This window comes from Pleurodeles waltl, chromosome 7 (genome assembly GCF_031143425.1).
Source record: "Pleurodeles waltl isolate 20211129_DDA chromosome 7, aPleWal1.hap1.20221129, whole genome shotgun sequence".
In the NCBI taxonomy this organism is placed as follows: Eukaryota; Metazoa; Chordata; class Amphibia; order Caudata; family Salamandridae; genus Pleurodeles; species Pleurodeles waltl.
In genome coordinates, this window is record NC_090446.1 from 803,794,720 (window position 1) to 803,813,709 (window position 18,990).

Sequence of the window (18,990 nt, forward strand, 5' to 3'; positions counted from 1 at the left end):
CTTGGTGACAAGAAATGTCAGGGAAAGGACTCTCATTTCGTGATTCCATTTGGGGGTAATAAAAAGCAATTTGTGTTTTCCGTTAGGACAGTTTGATCAAAAATCTATAAAATTGAGCCCCTGTGATGGTGTGTCCCTACAGACTTTAATTAATTTTACTCTGTTCTGTGATTTTTATGCTCCGTTTAGGTCACGTTATTTACTCCCCTTGATGCAGTCCAGGGGTTTTGTGCAATATCGCCCAGCTTTTTTGTGGTTGTGGATTGCTTCTGATGTGCTGGTGTGGAGGGCTGGGATCTTTTCTTAAGGGAGCTATAACCTGGCAGAACAGTTTAAATTATTTTGAAGTTTTTTTAGAAATCTTTATCCTTATTGAAATATCAATTGTGCAATGACATTTTGAATGTAATTTTTAAATGTCCTAAAATTATTAGCAGCCCTTGAGGTGATAACCCTGATGGTTTAATGCAACTCTTTTTAAATTTTGTTAAAAAGTATTTATTGGGTAGTATAGGTGTTCCACTGTAATTTTGGAAGTGATTTTTTCTTTTCTTTTGAATAATGTTTGTCAGTGCAATGTGATGTGTTGTTTATTTATTTGTTTTTATGGTTGATAATTCTCAAACCGAATAAAGTGTTTCGATGGAATCTTTTGATTACTTCATCTTGCAACCACCAGGGGAAAAATCCAATTTGAAGCTTTGATTGGTTCAATAACGTGTGTTGCCATGTTCGTATTCAGTTACTTTGATACCTTCTCTCCCACTAGCATAGGTATGTTGCAAACTTTGTGCCACTTGGGAACAGCATCCTTTTTCAGGATTATTCTGTGTTCAAACCCTTTAAGGTTTTCCAAGGTGTCACTAACAGTGGGACACTGTTTCAACATTTTGTTACCAGCTACAGTGCCCTCATCCACCACTGAAACCTGTTCCATACTATTGGGATTCAAAATAATGTGTAACTTCTCCTGATCAAACCATCTTAAAACTGGTGGAACTGTTCTGACTACATGTAATTTTTCTCGAGTTTCTCTGTCTTTAAATCTGAGAGTAAACCACCTGTACTCCAACATATCATTCTTTTCCCCACTGCACCATTCTGCGTGTATGTCAGGTTTTAACAATTGCTCACCACCTTTCTGTACAAAGGACAATTTCCACAAATCTTCATTAAAAATAATATGCAGCAAACCAGTCAGCAAAACCTTTCACCTCCGTCCCACCAATATTCATCCAACATTCAGGTTTGTTCTTGCATGGGATAACAATAATATAAACACAAGGTTATTACAAACATTCATCACTAGATTGTTTTCCAAAATATTACCTTGTACTTCATACTCTGGATCATCATTACAACCATCCACACCACCGCCACTCACACATTTCACACAATTGTTTTGTTCCTGCAAACCTTTGTAAAGTGCCCCTTAATTCAACAGTTGCTACATTTTTGTTTATCAGTGAGACAGTTTTTGCTGTATGCTAAATGGTCCTTACTGTCACACCTGTGACATCTGGCCTGTTCTTTCCTCTTCGTCTTAGCTCTGTTGAAGTTAGAGGAATCTCTTCTGTCTGTACATATATTAGCTTTCCTCACAACCTCCATGTCATGTGTGTCCTGTTTAAGGGTCACTACACACCTACTTGATATTTCCACTTTGCATACAAAGGCTAGAACCACTTCCAAGGCATTATCGCCCTTGACCCAAGGCCTCGCCTGAATTGCAGGAATACAAGTGTGCATGACCACCTGATCTCTGATTAAGTCATCGAGAAGATTTACACATTTTTAATCCAATGCCATTTTTTAACTCAGAGACATCATCATTCAGTGACTCTAATTAGCCCTGTTTTCTCTGAATTGTTTTTAACCTTTTAATACCGAACTTTGGGTTGCAAAGTAGGTATCTAGCTCTAACACTGCTACATAGAAAACATTAATGTCACCCAAAACATGGGCTGTAGTCATCTGATTGTACACTTTGCACCATTGAGGCACCGAGGAGTGCAACAAGATCCTCTTCTTTTGCTCTGGAGACATTTTGCACGACTCATCCACCGATGCATTATAATCCACAAAATACTCTTTTTATTCTTCCCTTCTCAAGGTAGGCTCCGAACCAGATGTCTGAGGAGGGCTAATACTAAAACTTTGTGTGCTTATTGTGTGACTAATGGATTTATCCAGTGCCCACTCTTCAGCAATGGACTAGTCCACTGTCCTCCTAAAACCTTTAATAGAGGGGCATCAAGTAAAATACATATCTCACCTATGCAGAGTAACCCAAAAGATCCTTACTCAGAGGCCTTAACTCTGAGTAAAATGCAGCGGTTGATTTGATATGATGCGTGAAAATGTGGAAAATACCTGAAATAACGAATCCGGGGAATATAGCCTAATCAAATATGGCTGACATGCAAGGTCAGCTAGTGCGGCCAACTCGACACCAGGGGGCATATATATATATATATTTTTAATGTAAGTTTTCCCCTGGGGGCACGATCACGCCCCCCAGGGGTTTAAAATTAGTAAAAAAATATTTAAAACATTTTTCAAAAAATGAAACTGACACGGGGTCATCCATGAGCAGGGCTGACCCCCTGTGGGGGATTTGTTTTTTTTAATAGCTGTATGGTTTCCCTGGGGGCCACACAGCTACTAAATATATATATATATATATATATATATATATATATATATATATATATATATATATATATATACACATATATATATATATATATATATATATATATATATATATATAAAGATATATCTGTATAGATATATCTATCTAGATATATCTATCTAGATATAGAGAGATATATCTAGGTAGATATGTCTATATATAAATATGTATAGGGTGATCACTTTTGTCAATGCGTGTGGTTTACCTGGGGGCTGCGATCGACCACCAGGGAAACCACACCCACATATAAAAGTGATCTCTCTCTCTATATATATATATATATATATACACATATGTATATATATAGAGAGATAGATAGATAGATAGATAGATAGATAGATATGTATATATATATAAATATATATATATATATATATATATATATATATATATATATATATATATATATATATATATATATATATATATATTCGCCACCAGTTCTCTTGTAGCTTGTGTCTTCAAAGCAATGCACATTCTTCAACTGAAGCATTTCAACTGCAGCTTTTAGGCAGCAATAAAAAAGTCAAGTAACTCTTGTGATTATATTATGTTTCTGCTAGAAAAGGATCTGACTTTTGTCTAGTGGAAGTTTTGATGTCATAAAGTAGCACAGAAGGTTTATATGCCTCCTGCAAAGATCAAAACTGTATTATATGTAAATAGATGAGTGGATTAGTAAAGCCAGACATTACCTGCGCTATACTATAAATGAAATGTATGTGCAATGGGGCTATGGAGAGATGAAGGGCACTTTTGCTGGGTGGTAGTGAGGAAATCCGAGGAGGAGGTCATGGGAGTAGGAGCACCAAAAATGATTGTTGGACTGGGTGCCAGAGGTGCTAAAGACTGTGATTGGTATGTCACAAGGTGAAGTAATAGAGTATCTTTTTTGTTCTTTTGAGTGTCTTGAGAGAACGTGCTGATTGAGGGTAGAAGTGAAGGTAAGGTGACCTTTACTGTTGTACGCATCACACACACACACACCCACCAGAAGTTTTGTGACTGTCCACGTAGGCTACTGTTTTAAAGCGATAGTTTATCCAGTAGAAGAGATGGATGACTGCTGTTCAAGCCCTACCTCAGGTTGTAGAGGACAGCTCTGACTCAGAGACTGAGACAGCAGATACTGAGACAGCATCTGAGGGATAGGACAATGGTGCAGACTCTGGGAGTGATTTTTCAGTTGGAGGCGCCCCATTCAATAACTCCTCTTCCAGTGATTCTGAGGGAGGTGATGAGGACAGTCCTGCTTTCCCTTCACAAGCATAGTCTGTGCAACGGGACAATAGCTGGTTAGCCCAACTCAGAGAACAGGTGCATACGAAGGCAAGCACAGAGAGAGTGCTCTGTTGGGAGCTCCCCAATTTAGTTCAGCCCCAGGTTTCACAGCCCAAATCATATTGTGGAGACATCAAAATTATCTATCACAAAACAACCTGTTTTGTAAGGAAGGCACCTGCGTTTTTGGTCCTGGGCTAGGCGGCTGTTAGACTTTTCATCCTTGGCGTGGTCTCCCTTAACTTTTTGCCTCTGTTCCCCAGGTTGTTGATGTGTGCTGGACTCTGATTTTGCTGTTTTTGTTACTCTGGGCACTTTACCACTGCTAACCAGTGCTAAAGTGCAAGTGCTCCTGTTTAAATTATATGTAAGTGGTTCATCCATGATTGGCATATTTGAATTACTAGTAAGTCCCTAGTAATGTGCACTAGAGGTGCCAGGGCCTGTAAATCAAATGCTACTAGTGGGCCTGCAGCACTGGTTGTGCCACCCACATAAGTAGCTCTGTAATCATGTCTCAGACCTGCCACTGCAGTGTCTGTGTGTGTATTTTTACACTGTAAAGTCGACATGGCAAGTGTACCCACTTGCCAGGCCTAAACCTTCCCTTTCCTTACATGTAAGGCACCCCTAAGGTATGCCCTAGGTAGCCCCAAGGGCAGGGTGCAGTGTATGGATAAGGTAGGACATATAGTAATGTGGTTTATATGTCCTGACAGTGAAATACTGCCAATTTCGTTTTCACTGTTGCAAGGTCTGTCTCTCTCTCATAGGATAATATGGGGGCTACCTTTAAATATGATTAAAGTGTAGATTCCCCTAGAGAAGAGATGGACAGGTGGAGTTTGGGATCCCTGAACTCACAATTTAAAAATGCATCTTTTAGTAAAGTTGATTTTGAGATTGTGAGTTTGGAAATGCCACTTTTAGAAAGTGAGCATTTTCTTGCTTAAACCATTCTGTGACTCTGCCTTGTTTGTGGATTCCCTGTCTGGGTCAGTTGACAGTTGGGTTGTTTTTCACCTCACACCAGACAGTGACACAAAGGGAGCTGGGGTGTGATCTGCATTCCTGATTAGCCATCTCTGCTAGGAGGGAGGGGTGGAGTGGTCACTCTCATCTGAAAGGACTGTGCCTGCCTCTGACAATGCTGTCTCCAGCCCCCTGGTGTGTGTCTGATGCCTTGCCTGGGCAAGGCAGGATTTCACAAGAAGGTGTGAGTCCCCTTTGAAGGAAGGTGACTTCAAAGACTAAAATGGGTATAAGAAGGGCACCCAAACTTACAAACTTGAGAAACACTTCTGGAATCAAGGGGAACCTCTGCCTGGAGAAGAGCTGATCGCTGAGGAACAAGTGCTGCCCTGCCTGTGACTGTGCTTTGTGGAGCTTTCCTGCAGTGCTGCTTCTGCCTGAGCAAGAGGGCAAAGACTGGACTTTGTGTGCCTTCCATCTTGAAGAAGAAATCTCCAAGGGCTTGATGTAGAGCTTGCCTCCTGTTATTGAAGTCTCAGGGATAGCAAAGACTTCTTCCTGCCAGCACCTGGAGTCTCTGGAGAGACCCCTACTCTGCTCTGTGGTGCCCTTCCAGTTCCTGGGACCCTGAAAGGAGAGGCTGGCAGCTTAAGGACAAAAATACACGCACCGCGCACCGTGCGGAGAAAAGATCGACGCGAATCCGATCGCGGCTGAGAAAACGACGCGACGCCGGCTCCGCAGCTGAGAAACGACGCCGCTGGAAACGCGACCGGAGAATCGACGCCCGGAGCAGGAGAAACGACGCGCAGCATCGCTGACGAAGGCTGAGAGATCGCAACCAGCGCCGCGGGACTTCGGACCGTCGCGTGGCTGGCTTTTTCGACGCGCCTCGCCGAGCCGAGCTGTTTTCGACGCATATACCCGTGCCGGGTTATTTTCGACGCACACCGCCCGTGCGGGGTTATTTTTGCCGCAAACCAGGTACATTTTCACGCTAGCAGCGCTAGTGGGTTGTTACAACTACCTAAAGACTCTTTTTATTTTAAACCTTTTAAAAATCATAACTTGACTTGTGTATGTTGGATTTTTGTCGTTTTGGTCTTGTTTTGTCTAGATAAATATTTCCTATTTTTCTAAACTGGTGTTGTGTCATTTTGTAGTGTTCTCATTAAGTTACTGTGTGTGTTGGTACAAATACTTTACGCCCAGCACTCTGAGGTTAAGCCTACTGCTCTGCCAAGCTACCAAGGGGGTAAGCAGGGGTTAGCTGAGGGTGATTCTCTTTTATCCTAACTAGAGTGAGGGTCCTTGCTTGAACAGGGGGTAACCTGACTGTCAACCAAAGACCCCATTTCTAACATTGGTGACCAGCGGTCGGGATTTGGACTTGTATTTGTGCTTGACATACAGTAATTAAGTGTACACTACTGTTTTGATCTCAGACCACTACGTGACCACATACTACTAGTCTTGTGATTTTTGTTTTTTACTTGGACTGTTTTTCTCTGCATTCAGTTTCTTTTTTTCACTGATCCCGGGATTGACTTTGCTGAAACTTCATTTGAGAACTTGCTTTTCTGTTTTTGGAACTGTGCATATTTTCTTTTTAACCTCTCATCATGTCTCAGTCTGGAGATGCCCTAGCTGAAACTGCTTTTGATTTGGAGAAATTGGAGAGCTACAAGGTGGCTCAGTTGAAGCAGTTTTGTAGGAATGTTGGCTGTCCCATTGAGAGCTCATCCAAGAAGGATGAGCTGCAAAAGGCGCTGAGGGCCTGGGTGGCAGCCAAAGCAGCTGAGGGGCACACAGATGAGGAGCCAGAGGGGGAAGAGGAGTTGCAAGTCACTCACACTGATGTAGTGGGTGGGCCTGCTATGTCTCAGGGGAGAATCTCCAGGGCAGGTAGCAGTGTGTCCTCCAAGAGTCTGACACCTGGAGAGTTACAGGACAGACAGGCAGAGAGGGAGTACCAGTTGGAGCTGAAAAAGCTCAGTCTAGAGGTGGAACAGAGAAAGCTGGCCCTTGAGGAAAGGAAGATAAACATGGCTCATGAGCTCAGTTTAAAAGAGATTGATCAGAGGAGTCAGTCCAGTAGGGATGGTGGCAGCAATTCTACAGTGCAGCCTGAGAGAAGGGTACACATCCCAAAAGACCTTGTGAGGGATTATAAGAGGGAGGATGACATCTACTTGTGGTTCAAGGGTTATGAGTCAGCTCTCCACATGAACCTGGTCCCTGAAGCTCATTGGGGGGCAGCCCTGTGGAAGCATTTTGAGGCAGAGGGGAGGGACACACTGACGGCCTTAGGGGATGCTCAGAGTCTCACCTACCCTGCCATGAAGGAGGCCTTACTTACCAGGTATGGTCTCACCCCTGAGCAGTACAAAGAGAAGTTTAGATCCTACAAGAGAAAGGAATCCCAAACATGGTTGGAATGTGTTGATTCTTGTTGCAGGTCACTGGATGGTTGGGTGAAGGGCAGTAAGGTAAACACGTATGAGGGGCTTTACAATTTAATTGCTTGGGAGCACTTGTACAGTTTATGTTTTCCAGAGCTGCGCCAGCACCTCATTGACAGCAAGCTGACTGACCCCAGGAAGCTTGCACAGGAAGCGGACCGCTGGGAGAGCACCAGGGTCCAAAAGAGGTATGGGGGAGACCACGCCAAGGGTGGGCAGGGTCCCTCTCAGAAGAAAGGGGGGGGTAAGGGCAAACAGGATGAGTTCTCTAAAGGGCCCCAAACTGATTCCCAGGGTAAGGATTCCCAACCCCCCAGTGAAAAGAGGCCATGGTTCTCCAAAGGGAAGCCAATGGCAGGTGGTCCCCTACGTAAGTGCTATTCATGTGACCAGGTGGGTCATGTGAGGGGGGACCCCAAATGCCCCAAAAGTACACCGGCACCCACTGGTGCACCGTCCCAGGGTTTGGCCAGTGTAGCGCTTGGGGAGGAGTTGGTTTCAGGTGGGTGGGAACCAGCAGAAATGACCCTTGTCTCACTAGGGGACAGTGAGATGGTCCAGAGAAACCTAGTGCCTGATAACACTAAGAAGTACAGGCAATGGGTGACCATCAATGGACAGAGGGTGGAGGCTCTGAGAGACACAGGAGCCAGTGTGACTACAGTGAGGAGTCACCTGGTGTCTGAAGAGCAGATTGATCCCCGGGTACTTCACCAAGTAGTTGCAGTAGACAACTCTGAGAGCCTCTGCAGAGTGGCGCAGGTTCCCTTTGAATGGGGGGGGGTCTCAGGTTCCTGGAAAGTCGCTGTGAGTCCAACCATGCCTGTTGATTGTTTGCTAGGCAACGACCTGGAGGATTCCCCTTGGAAGGAGGTGGAACACAGGTCTCACTTGGAGATGTTGTGTCTGCCTGGGTGGGTATGCGTATCCACCCGGTCTATGGCAGCCAATCAGGGTAGTCAAGAGCCCCTGGAGCCTGAAACAGTGGCCCAGGGGACCGCCAAGAAGAGGAAAGGCAGGAGGCGCGGGAAACCCGCCCCAGAAGTTCCCACGGTCCGGGAGGAGGCAGAGCCTGAGGGTGATGCCCCGGAACCTACAGGGGAACAGGTGGCTGAACTGGGGGAGGTCCCTGAGCTGTCGCAGTGGCAGCAGGAAGGGGGACCCACCAGGGAAGTATTCTGCACAGCGCAGAAGGAATGCCCTACTCTTGAGGGACTGCGGCAGCAGGCTGCAGCCCAGGCGGCTGGCGGAGCGCCAGGTACTCACCTGATTTACTGGGAGGATGGCCTCCTGTATAGTGAGCCTAAGGTTCCTGAGCCGGGGTCAGCTCGTATGCTGGTGGTACCCCAGGGCTTCAGGACCTTCCTACTGGGTTTGGCTCATGATGTGCCTTTGGCAGGACATCTAGGGCAGGACAAGACCTATAAGAGGCTTGTCTCCCACTTTTACTGGCCCTTGATGAACAAGCAGTCAGCTGCTTATTGTAGATCTTGTCAGACTTGTCAGGCAAGTGGCAAGAGTGGGGGGAAATGCAAAGCTCCCCTCCAACCTTTACCGGTAGTCAGTACTCCCTTTGAAAGGGTAGGAATTGACATTGTGGGGCCTCTGGATCCCAAGACAGCCCTGGGCAACAGGTTCATCCTGGTCTTGGTGGACCATGCCACACGGTACCCAGAAGCTATTCCTCTAAGGACGGTCACCGCCCCCGTGGTGGGACGTGCCTTGATGGGGGTTTTTACCCGCATGGGGTTCCCCAAGGAGGTAGTATCTGATAGGGGTACAAACTTCATATCCACTTATATGAAGTCTCTGTGGAAGGTGTGTGGGGTAACCTACAAGTTCACCACCCCTTACCACCCCCAAAGTAATGGTCTGGTTGAGAGATTCAACCGCACCTTGAAAGGCATGATTCAGGGCCTGTCAGAGCCCTTGAGGGGTAAGTGGGACGTCCTCTTGCCATGCCTTCTGTTCGCTTACAGGGAGGTGCCTCAAAAGGGACTTGGCTTTAGCCCCTTTGAGCTCATCTATGGCCACCCTGTGAGGGGACCGCTCAGTCTGGTGAAGGAGGCTTTGGAGAAAGCTCCTAGTAAACCACCCCAGGATGTATTTAGCTACATGCTGGCACTAAGAAACCAGACTGCCCGCTTCAGGCGTCTCGCTCAGGAGAACCTGGAAGCAAGCCAGGAGGACATGAAACGGTGGTACGACCAGAATGCCACTCTGGTTGAGTTTCAGCCTGGACAAAAAGTGTGGGTCATGGCACCAGTAGAGCCTAGGGCTCTCCAAGATAAGTGGACTGGGCCTTTTGAGGTGGTGGAAAGAAAGAGCGAGGTCACCTATCTGGTAGACTTGCAATCCCCCAGGAACCCCTTGAGGGTCCTACATGTCAACCGCCTCAAACCCCACTTTGAGCGAACTGAGCTATCCATGCTCCTCACGACAGATGACGGGGTGGAGGAAGAGAGTGAGCCTCTTCCTGACCTCCTGTCTGCAGGAGAGAAAGATGGGTCTGTGGAGGGAGTGATCCTCTCCCCCTCCCTGACTGAAGAACAGCAGAGGGACTGTCGCCACGTGCTGGGACAGTTCGCCTCACTGTTTTCCCTGATCCCAGGAGTCACACACCTGTGCACACATGATGTGGACACTGGGGACAGTACACCTGTTAAACATAAGGTTTACAGGGTGACTGACAGGGTGAGGGCTTGCATTAAGGAGGAAGTCTCCAAAATGTTAGCCCTAAGGGTTATTGAGCACTCCAGCAGTCCTTGGGCCAGCCCAGTGGTCTTGGTCCCAAAGGCTACTGCTCCTGGTGCCACTCCAGAACTTAGGTTCTGTGTGGACTACCGGGGTCTCAATGCGGTCAGCAAGACTGACGCACACCCCATCCCCCGAGCTGATGAGCTCATTGATCGGTTAGGAGCTGCCAAGTACCTCAGTACGTTTGATTTAACATCTGGGTACTGGCAGATTGCCTTAACTGAAGGGGCAAAGGAGAGGTCAGCATTCTCTACCCCCGATGGGCACTTCCACTTCAATGTGATGCCCTTTGGGATGAAGAATGCCCCTGCCACCTTTCAGAGGTTGGTCAACCAGGTGTTGGCAGGACTGGATGAGTTCAGTGCCGCCTACCTGGATGACATTGCTGTGTTTAGTTCCACATGGGAGGAACACCTGCAACACCTCTGGAGAGTGTTAGAGGCCCTGCAGAAGGCAGGCCTCACTATTAAGGCGAGCAAGTGCCAAATAGGGCAGGGTTCTGTTGTGTACTTAGGACACCAGGTGGGGAGTGGCCAGGTGGCACCCCTACAGCCTAAGATTGACACGATTCTGGCTTGGGAGCCTCCCAAGACCCAGACTGAAGTGAGAGCCTTTTTAGGTCTCACAGGATACTATCGGAGGTTCGTTAAGGGATATGGTACCATTGTTACCCCCTTAACTGAGTTGACTTCTAAGAAGCAACCCAAGAAAGTGATCTGGACAGAGGCTTGCCAGAACGCTTTTGATGCCCTGAAGGCTGCCATGTGCACAGCACCGGTGCTGAAGGCACCTGACTACTCCACGGAGTTTGTTGTACAGACAGACGCCTCAGAGCATGGTATTGGAGCAGTACTCTCACAGCTGAATGAAGAGGGCCTAGATCAACCCGTAGCCTTCATTAGCAGGAGGTTACTACCCAGGGAACGTAGGTGGAGTGCCATAGAACGTGAAGCGTTTGCTGTGGTCTGGGCACTGAAGAAGCTAAGACCCTACTTGTTTGGGACTCACTTCCGAGTTCAGACCGACCACAGACCCCTCAGATGGTTAATGCAGATGAGGGGTGAGAACCCAAAACTGTTGAGGTGGTCCATTTCCCTACAGGGGATGGACTTTACGGTGGAACATCGACCCGGTACAGAACACGCCAATGCTGATGGTCTGTCCAGGTTCTTCCGCCTTAGTGATGAGAACTCCCATGAGGTTGGGTAGTTGCTCCCCACTTTTAGCTGGGGGGGACACGTGTTAGACTTTTCATCCTTGGCGTGGTCTCCCTTAACTTTTTGCCTCTGTTCCCCAGGTTGTTGATGTGTGCTGGACTCTGATTTTGCTGTTTTTGTTACTCTGGGCACTTTACCACTGCTAACCAGTGCTAAAGTGCAAGTGCTCCTGTTTAAATTATATGTAAGTGGTTCATCCATGATTGGCATATTTGAATTACTAGTAAGTCCCTAGTAATGTGCACTAGAGGTGCCAGGGCCTGTAAATCAAATGCTACTAGTGGGCCTGCAGCACTGGTTGTGCCACCCACATAAGTAGCTCTGTAATCATGTCTCAGACCTGCCACTGCAGTGTCTGTGTGTGTATTTTTACACTGTAAAGTCGACTTGGCAAGTGTACCCACTTGCCAGGCCTAAACCTTCCCTTTCCTTACATGTAAGGCACCCCTAAGGTATGCCCTAGGTAGCCCCAAGGGCAGGGTGCAGTGTATGGATAAGGTAGGACATATAGTAATGTGGTTTATATGTCCTGACAGTGAAATACTGCCAATTTCGTTTTCACTGTTGCAAGGTCTGTCTCTCTCTCATAGGATAATATGGGGGCTACCTTTAAATATGATTAAAGTGTAGATTCCCCTAGAGAAGAGATGGACAGGTGGAGTTTGGGATCCCTGAACTCACAATTTAAAAATGCATCTTTTAGTAAAGTTGATTTTGAGATTGTGAGTTTGGAAATGCCACTTTTAGAAAGTGAGCATTTTCTTGCTTAAACCATTCTGTGACTCTGCCTTGTTTGTGGATTCCCTGTCTGGGTCAGTTGACAGTTGGGTTGTTTTTCACCTCACACCAGACAGTGACACAAAGGGAGCTGGGGTGTGATCTGCATTCCTGATTAGCCATCTCTGCTAGGAGGGAGGGGTGGAGTGGTCACTCTCATCTGAAAGGACTGTGCCTGCCTCTGACAATGCTGTCTCCAGCCCCCTGGTGTGTGTCTGATGCCTTGCCTGGGCAAGGCAGGATTTAACAAGAAGGTGTGAGTCCCCTTTGAAGGAAGGTGACTTCAAAGACTAAAATGGGTATAAGAAGGGCACCCAAACTTACAAACTTGAGAAACACTTCTGGAATCAAGGGGAACCTCTGCCTGGAGAAGAGCTGATCGCTGAGGAACAAGTGCTGCCCTGCCTGTGACTGTGCTTTGTGGAGCTTTCCTGCAGTGCTGCTTCTGCCTGAGCAAGAGGGCAAAGACTGGACTTTGTGTGCCTTCCATCTTGAAGAAGAAATCTCCAAGGGCTTGATGTAGAGCTTGCCTCCTGTTATTGAAGTCTCAGGGATAGCAAAGACTTCTTCCTGCCAGCACCTGGAGTCTCTGGAGAGACCCCTACTCTGCTCTGTGGTGCCCTTCCAGTTCCTGGGACCCTGAAAGGAGAGGCTGGCAGCTTAAGGACAAAAATACACGCACCGCGCACCGTGCGGAGAAAAGATCGACGCGAATCCGATCGCGGCTGAGAAAACGACGCGACGCCGGCTCCGCAGCTGAGAAACGACGCCGCTGGAAACGCGACCGGAGAATCGACGCCCGGAGCAGGAGAAACGACGCGCAGCATCGCTGACGAAGGCTGAGAGATCGCAACCAGCGCCGCGGGACTTCGGACCGTCGCGTGGCTGGCTTTTTCGACGCGCCTCGCCGAGCCGAGCTGTTTTCGACGCATATACCCGTGCCGGGTTATTTTCGACGCACACCGCCCGTGCGGGGTTATTTTTGCCGCAAACCAGGTACATTTTCACGCTAGCAGCGCTAGTGGGTTGTTACAACTACCTAAAGACTCTTTTTATTTTAAACCTTTTAAAAATCATAACTTGACTTGTGTATGTTGGATTTTTGTCGTTTTGGTCTTGTTTTGTCTAGATAAATATTTCCTATTTTTCTAAACTGGTGTTGTGTCATTTTGTAGTGTTCTCATTAAGTTACTGTGTGTGTTGGTACAAATACTTTACGCCCAGCACTCTGAGGTTAAGCCTACTGCTCTGCCAAGCTACCAAGGGGGTAAGCAGGGGTTAGCTGAGGGTGATTCTCTTTTATCCTAACTAGAGTGAGGGTCCTTGCTTGAACAGGGGGTAACCTGACTGTCAACCAAAGACCCCATTTCTAACAGCGGCCATATAGTGAAACCTATCAAACCAGGACATTTTTGGAAACTAGACACCAGGAGGAGCCCACAGAGGTGTGGTTTGTCTGGATTCCCCAAAGTTTTCTTACCCAGAATAACCTCCAACAGTGAAATGTTGCATAAAAACTATAATTTTTCTTGCATTTGTGTCACACAAACTACATGCTGGGAATATGCTGGGATCCACAAAATTCCTACCACCCAGTGTTTCCCAACCTGTCCTTTTAAAAACACTACCCCACTTGAGTGTCTGTACCTAGTGCCTGCGTCAGGAATGGATCACTCCCCCAGGGTCAACTACAAATAGGCTCATTAAAGTTGGTCGCTGCTGAATGCTAGATTTCATTTTTTCTTCTAATGGCTGCATTTATGCTTTCCTCTTCAACAAACACAGCCTAGGAACTCAGGGACAAGTGACTGTATCAGTGAGTTTTACATGAATGTCTGCAGCATCTTATGGAGTGGGTGGAAAAGACCCACAGCACACCCTAATAACCTTGTATCACTCTGATTACATAGATACTGTATGCCTTATAAAATAGGTTGATCACTTGTGGCAAAACTCAGAATCCTTTGGTAGAGGTGTGGTAGCAAAAGCATGAAAGCCACAAAAGTATAGGTGACACGGTAATATGAAACACCACAAGACTATGCTTGCATAGCGTAATAAAAGAAAATCCAGACTGCTGGTAGATTCCAGATGATTTTGTAAGTGTTTAGACTATGCTATCCTTACCACAACCATGCTTACACCATCCTCTTCTTTTCCCCATGTATTGTTTTTCTAGCATTTTCCTTATCGCCTGTGTACCATTTGCCTTTTATGATATAAAAGTGTATGTTAGTGTTTAGTGGCAATGGAAACAATAATACATTGTGTCCTACCCTCTTCTAGTTTCCAAAACAGATAATTGCATCGGACCCTTACTTGTATCAATGCATCAACATTTTAGCGTGCCGCTTGGAATGTCCAAAATCTATTTGCCCGATAGAGGCAATGCTCAATGACAAGCTAACGTACATCTATATGACAGACTGCCAGGGGCAGTTTCTCCATATTACCTTAAGGGCGTTGACCAGCTACCTTCGAGCCATTACCCACAAATACCTGATCTCTTCTCGCAGGCAAGGCGTACTCTCCTCTTAGGCATGGTTTACTGCAGTGACCAGCCATGGCTGTGTATCTGAGTTGCGCATGTCACGCTGGCCGGTATTTCGCCTGAGGCCAGCCTGACATGCGTAGTTCAGACATCCCCAGTCATCACTGTAAGCGAGCTGGGAAGCAGAGACACAGTCCCATCGGTCTCTGATGGAGCGCTTTGTTCACTTGCCTCAGCCAGTACTTGCACTGCTTTTATGCTGTTTACTATTATAAACATCATGAGAGTAGTACGTTTATTGTCCGAGATGCCTAGTTTCACTTTATGCATGCCCGGCATGCTTCAGTCAAGGCAGGCAGTGTGCATGCTGCGGGTGGATTTAGAAGAGTCGGCCCCCCAAGGAAAGACGATTGCCGACTCCAGGTACGATTAAGAACTTACATCACCATATGTGACATTTACTGTTAAAAATGTGGTAACTTCATTCCCTTGAAATCGTCAATGAGTAATTCATAAAACTTCATCAAGAGATGAGAAGCAGTCACAAATCCAAAGCTATTATGGGAAAATTGTAATATATTAAAACAGCGCATGCCTGCAGGCTCTTAACCTGATAGTCACATTTGTTTTTGGACATTTGCGTGGAAACACTGGAAGGTCTTTTAATAAATGAACTAAATACGATTTAGAATTTAGCTCCCTTTGGTTAGAAAGCTGGCTGGCTGCTAGGCACAGATCCCGATGGAGTTAAGCCAACATGAGCGCTACCTGCTTGTTCAGTACAATTAGAATCATTAACATTGGTCGCTGCTGAATGCTAGATTTAATTTTTTCTTCTAATGGCTGCATTTATGCTTTCCTCTTCAACAAACACAGCCTAGGAACTCAGGGACAAGTGACTGTATCAGTGAGTTTTACATGAATGTCTGCAGCATCTTATGAAGTGGGTGGAAAAGATCGTACACCCTAATAACCTTGTATCACTCTGATTACATAGATACTGTATGCCTTATAAAATAGGTTGATCACTTGTGGCAAAACTCAGAATCCTTTGGTAGAGGTGTGGTAGCATTGCCTTGTTTTGGTAATACTTGGTACATATTGCTGCTGAAATGTTGCACTAATGTCTAAACATACAACCTACTCTAGTAATCTTTTAAATGGGTTATACTGATGCATTAATCAGAAGCTCTCGCATCGAAGTGTGTGCCCTTGGCAAATAGGGGTGATTTTCAAAAATTGCTATGTATGTAAACATTTCAAAGAGACCGACATGCTGTCTGCGTTGTCATTGTCATTAGACGACAGAGGGGCTAATGCCCCACCATTTTCTAGCGTTACCAGGCGCCACTGCAGACTGCCAGCATGCTTTTGTATATCTGTATCCCAGGCGTCCTTCCTAAGGAATAAAATACAAGCCAGAAAACAGACCACACATAACACTAGAATAAGATGCAGCGATTTAGAATCTTGACCAAAAACTGTGGATCAGTACACAGCCTAAATTAGAATTTACCTTTTGAAGCTGCACTTAAAAGCATAGCCAACTGTATAGACTATGATGCATGTTTTTACTATCTCCAATTTCTGAATCAGAAATTACTTCATATAATCAACAAAATATGTTTGCGTCTTTGTTACCTTTTTAAATTCTCCGTGTTTGCTATATTCACAGAGCATCATGTCAAAGAAAATCGGGATAGTGGCTTTTCGTAATTCCACCTCTGGAATAAGGGTCATCTCCAAAATTGGTCCAACCATTCCAGGGATGAAGTTGATTTTGTTCTGACCTATATTTTAGATGTGCAGAATTTGAAAGGAATACAAGAAACACAAAAACTCTTAAAATGTGTTGAAAACATAGACAACAAAAATGGAATTTTAAAAATGAAAAGCAAAAGTAAAAATGCATTTTCGTTTTTTTTTTGTTTTTTTGACAAGTATAAATCAACATAATTAAATGATTTGGAAACGCTTTATATTCTGACATAGCTCTGTTGTATACGTTTTGTACAGTTATTTAGGTTTTAAAATGAGCTTTTCTTTCTTATTCTTCAAATAGTACAGCTTCCAACTGAACCAAATTAGGAGTTAGAGTTGCCTACCTCGCAACGCTAAAGACATCCCCAAACAAGCTATTTTGAATCACCTTTAACTTAGGTGTGCAAAAACATATATAATGGTAAAGAAATAGAAACGGCCAACATTTATCCTTCAGCTGCTGGATCCCACACTTTATTCATCTATAAAAAGTTCAAGAACACCAAGCGTAGTCTTAACATACTGGGCCTGATTATGAGTTGACGGTTTAGCCCGTCCGTCAAACTTCCGAAAGGGAGGTTGCTGCCATAGTGGCTACCTCCCCACCGGGCCCATTGCGAGTTTCCCGCTAGGTCAGAGGGCGGAAACTTGAGTTTCTGCCTAGCGGGAAACACTCTACAGCATTGTCTCCAGCTCGTAATTGAGCCGGTGGCAATGCTGTAGGATGCAGGGTGCACCATCAACCTGGCAATGTTCAATGTCTGCAAAGCAGACATTGAACATTGCAATGGTGCTGGCTTGGGGGGCTGGTGGTCTGCCGCAGTCATAATGTGGAGTTCGGACTGCCGCATTGGCAGCGTTCTGAATGCCACCACGAGTCTGGCAGTCTCTCGTAATTACTGTCACTATTTGTTGGACAAATTTCATGTACAGTTGTCAAGTGGTGCAAATGGTACAGGCAAATTAAACAACGGCTTCTCAGCTAACAAGATATACAAAAGTCTTAAACCTCTGATGTCCTCCCAGCACCTTTTTCAAAAGTCAATGCCTCAATAACTACTGAAAAAATTTACACCAAACCAACAAAAGCATGTACTACGATGTTCTGCTTCATGACAGGGGTAGTGTAAATCCATTCAGCAGTTGTGGCTGTAGGTGCAAGCATAATTTTCAATGGGAGCTAAAACGGGAATTTTGTTTTAAAATTATTTCTTATTGTGCATTAAAATTATAGCCAGTGCTGTAGTGGATGTTCAGGCAGACTGGCAGTGCCAGACAGAGCAGCCTAAAAGGGCAAGTGTATGGGCCTCATTTTTATTGTCCTTGACGTCCATGACGGGATCTGGGAAACATACTTGTTCTTTCAAGCTGACTCAGTAAGAAACTGCCTGAAATTCCAGTGCAGCACTGGCTATAGCCTGTTGTCATTGTTTTCTGTGCAAGTGTGTTGCAGTGCCAATGGTTTGCCATATGTGGTTCTTGACTTACTCTAAAGCTAGGCTCGTGTACATGTAAGGATGTTTCGTCATTATTATGTCTGTAGAATAATTAGAAGCGTATTTTGTTAATTTAAATGTTCTTACTCTTCCATAGGTGTGTTTTTATATTAATTTATCCCTCCCTGAAACCATCCTTAAATTTTGCTAAAGCCCTCCCATTTAGTAGTAATAATACACTATTTTTCCACCAATCAACGTTGTCCCTTCTGTGAGGGTTAGGGTGTATTTTATGGTATGGCTCAGGGGCCCTTATGTGGAATACACTAGCAAAAAAATGTCTTGGGTCAGTCAGGCTCATTTGAACAACCTTAAGCTCGACTGTGGGTAGTTATTGCTTCAGAGCAAAACTTGAATAAGCAAACTTAGTATGTAGCATTTAACAGTACCAAATACCAGAATCGGAAAGAACCAGGACATCAATTTTTAAAAATGGATTACATTTTTTGTAAGTTTTAGAGACCTTGATGAGCAAAGCCCACCACAGAGATACAGATTTTGAAAGATATTACCACTTTTTAATCCAACTGCAAACAAGGATTGGTCAACAATAGTTGGAAACTGGAGCCCTGTTTGGGTAACCAAATCTGACAGGATGAAGGTCTGTGGTGGCAATGATTTAGACAGTTACCTGGCCACCACAGCATTTTCCAGTCCACTCCCAAACTTTACAACACAACTGCCATAGACTGTGATGGAGTGGTCCAGATGCAGGATGAAAAGATGCTCAAAGTTGCTCCCGTTGCTGTGCAGGTGATTGGGGTGCCTTTGTGGTGATTCCTGAGTCCATGGGTAATGTGGGGCAACTTTGGCTACAGAGGTCAGGGTCCCATGAAGTCCTCTTTGAGACAGTTGAAGGACAGCTGCAGCTGGGCTACTGGTCTCTGGACACAGTGCTGGAGAGAAAACTGTTTTGTGGAGGCCAGTTTCCCTCTTGGGTGACCGATCTGGACTGTGATACCAGGTCCAGCTGAATTGGGTGCATCTTTTGGCTGTTGAGGATCGGTCTCTTGGGGCCTCCATTGATTGCTTGCTGTGGGACGCTGCAGTGGCCACCAACTTGCCTGTTTGGGCATATTCA

The 18,990-nt window shown here is 45.4% G+C and overlaps 1 protein-coding gene across 1 annotated transcript in view; it reads right to left on the bottom strand.

The window, feature by feature from the left end:
- DOCK2 (dedicator of cytokinesis 2) overlaps positions 1-18,990 on the bottom strand; it is a 2,133,690-nt gene that overhangs the window by 440,818 nt on the left and 1,673,882 nt on the right. The window contains exon 33 of the mRNA XM_069199340.1: positions 16,294-16,442. Coding sequence (XP_069055441.1) covers positions 16,294-16,442 — 149 coding nt within the window. The remainder of the gene's footprint in view (positions 1-16,293; positions 16,443-18,990) is intronic.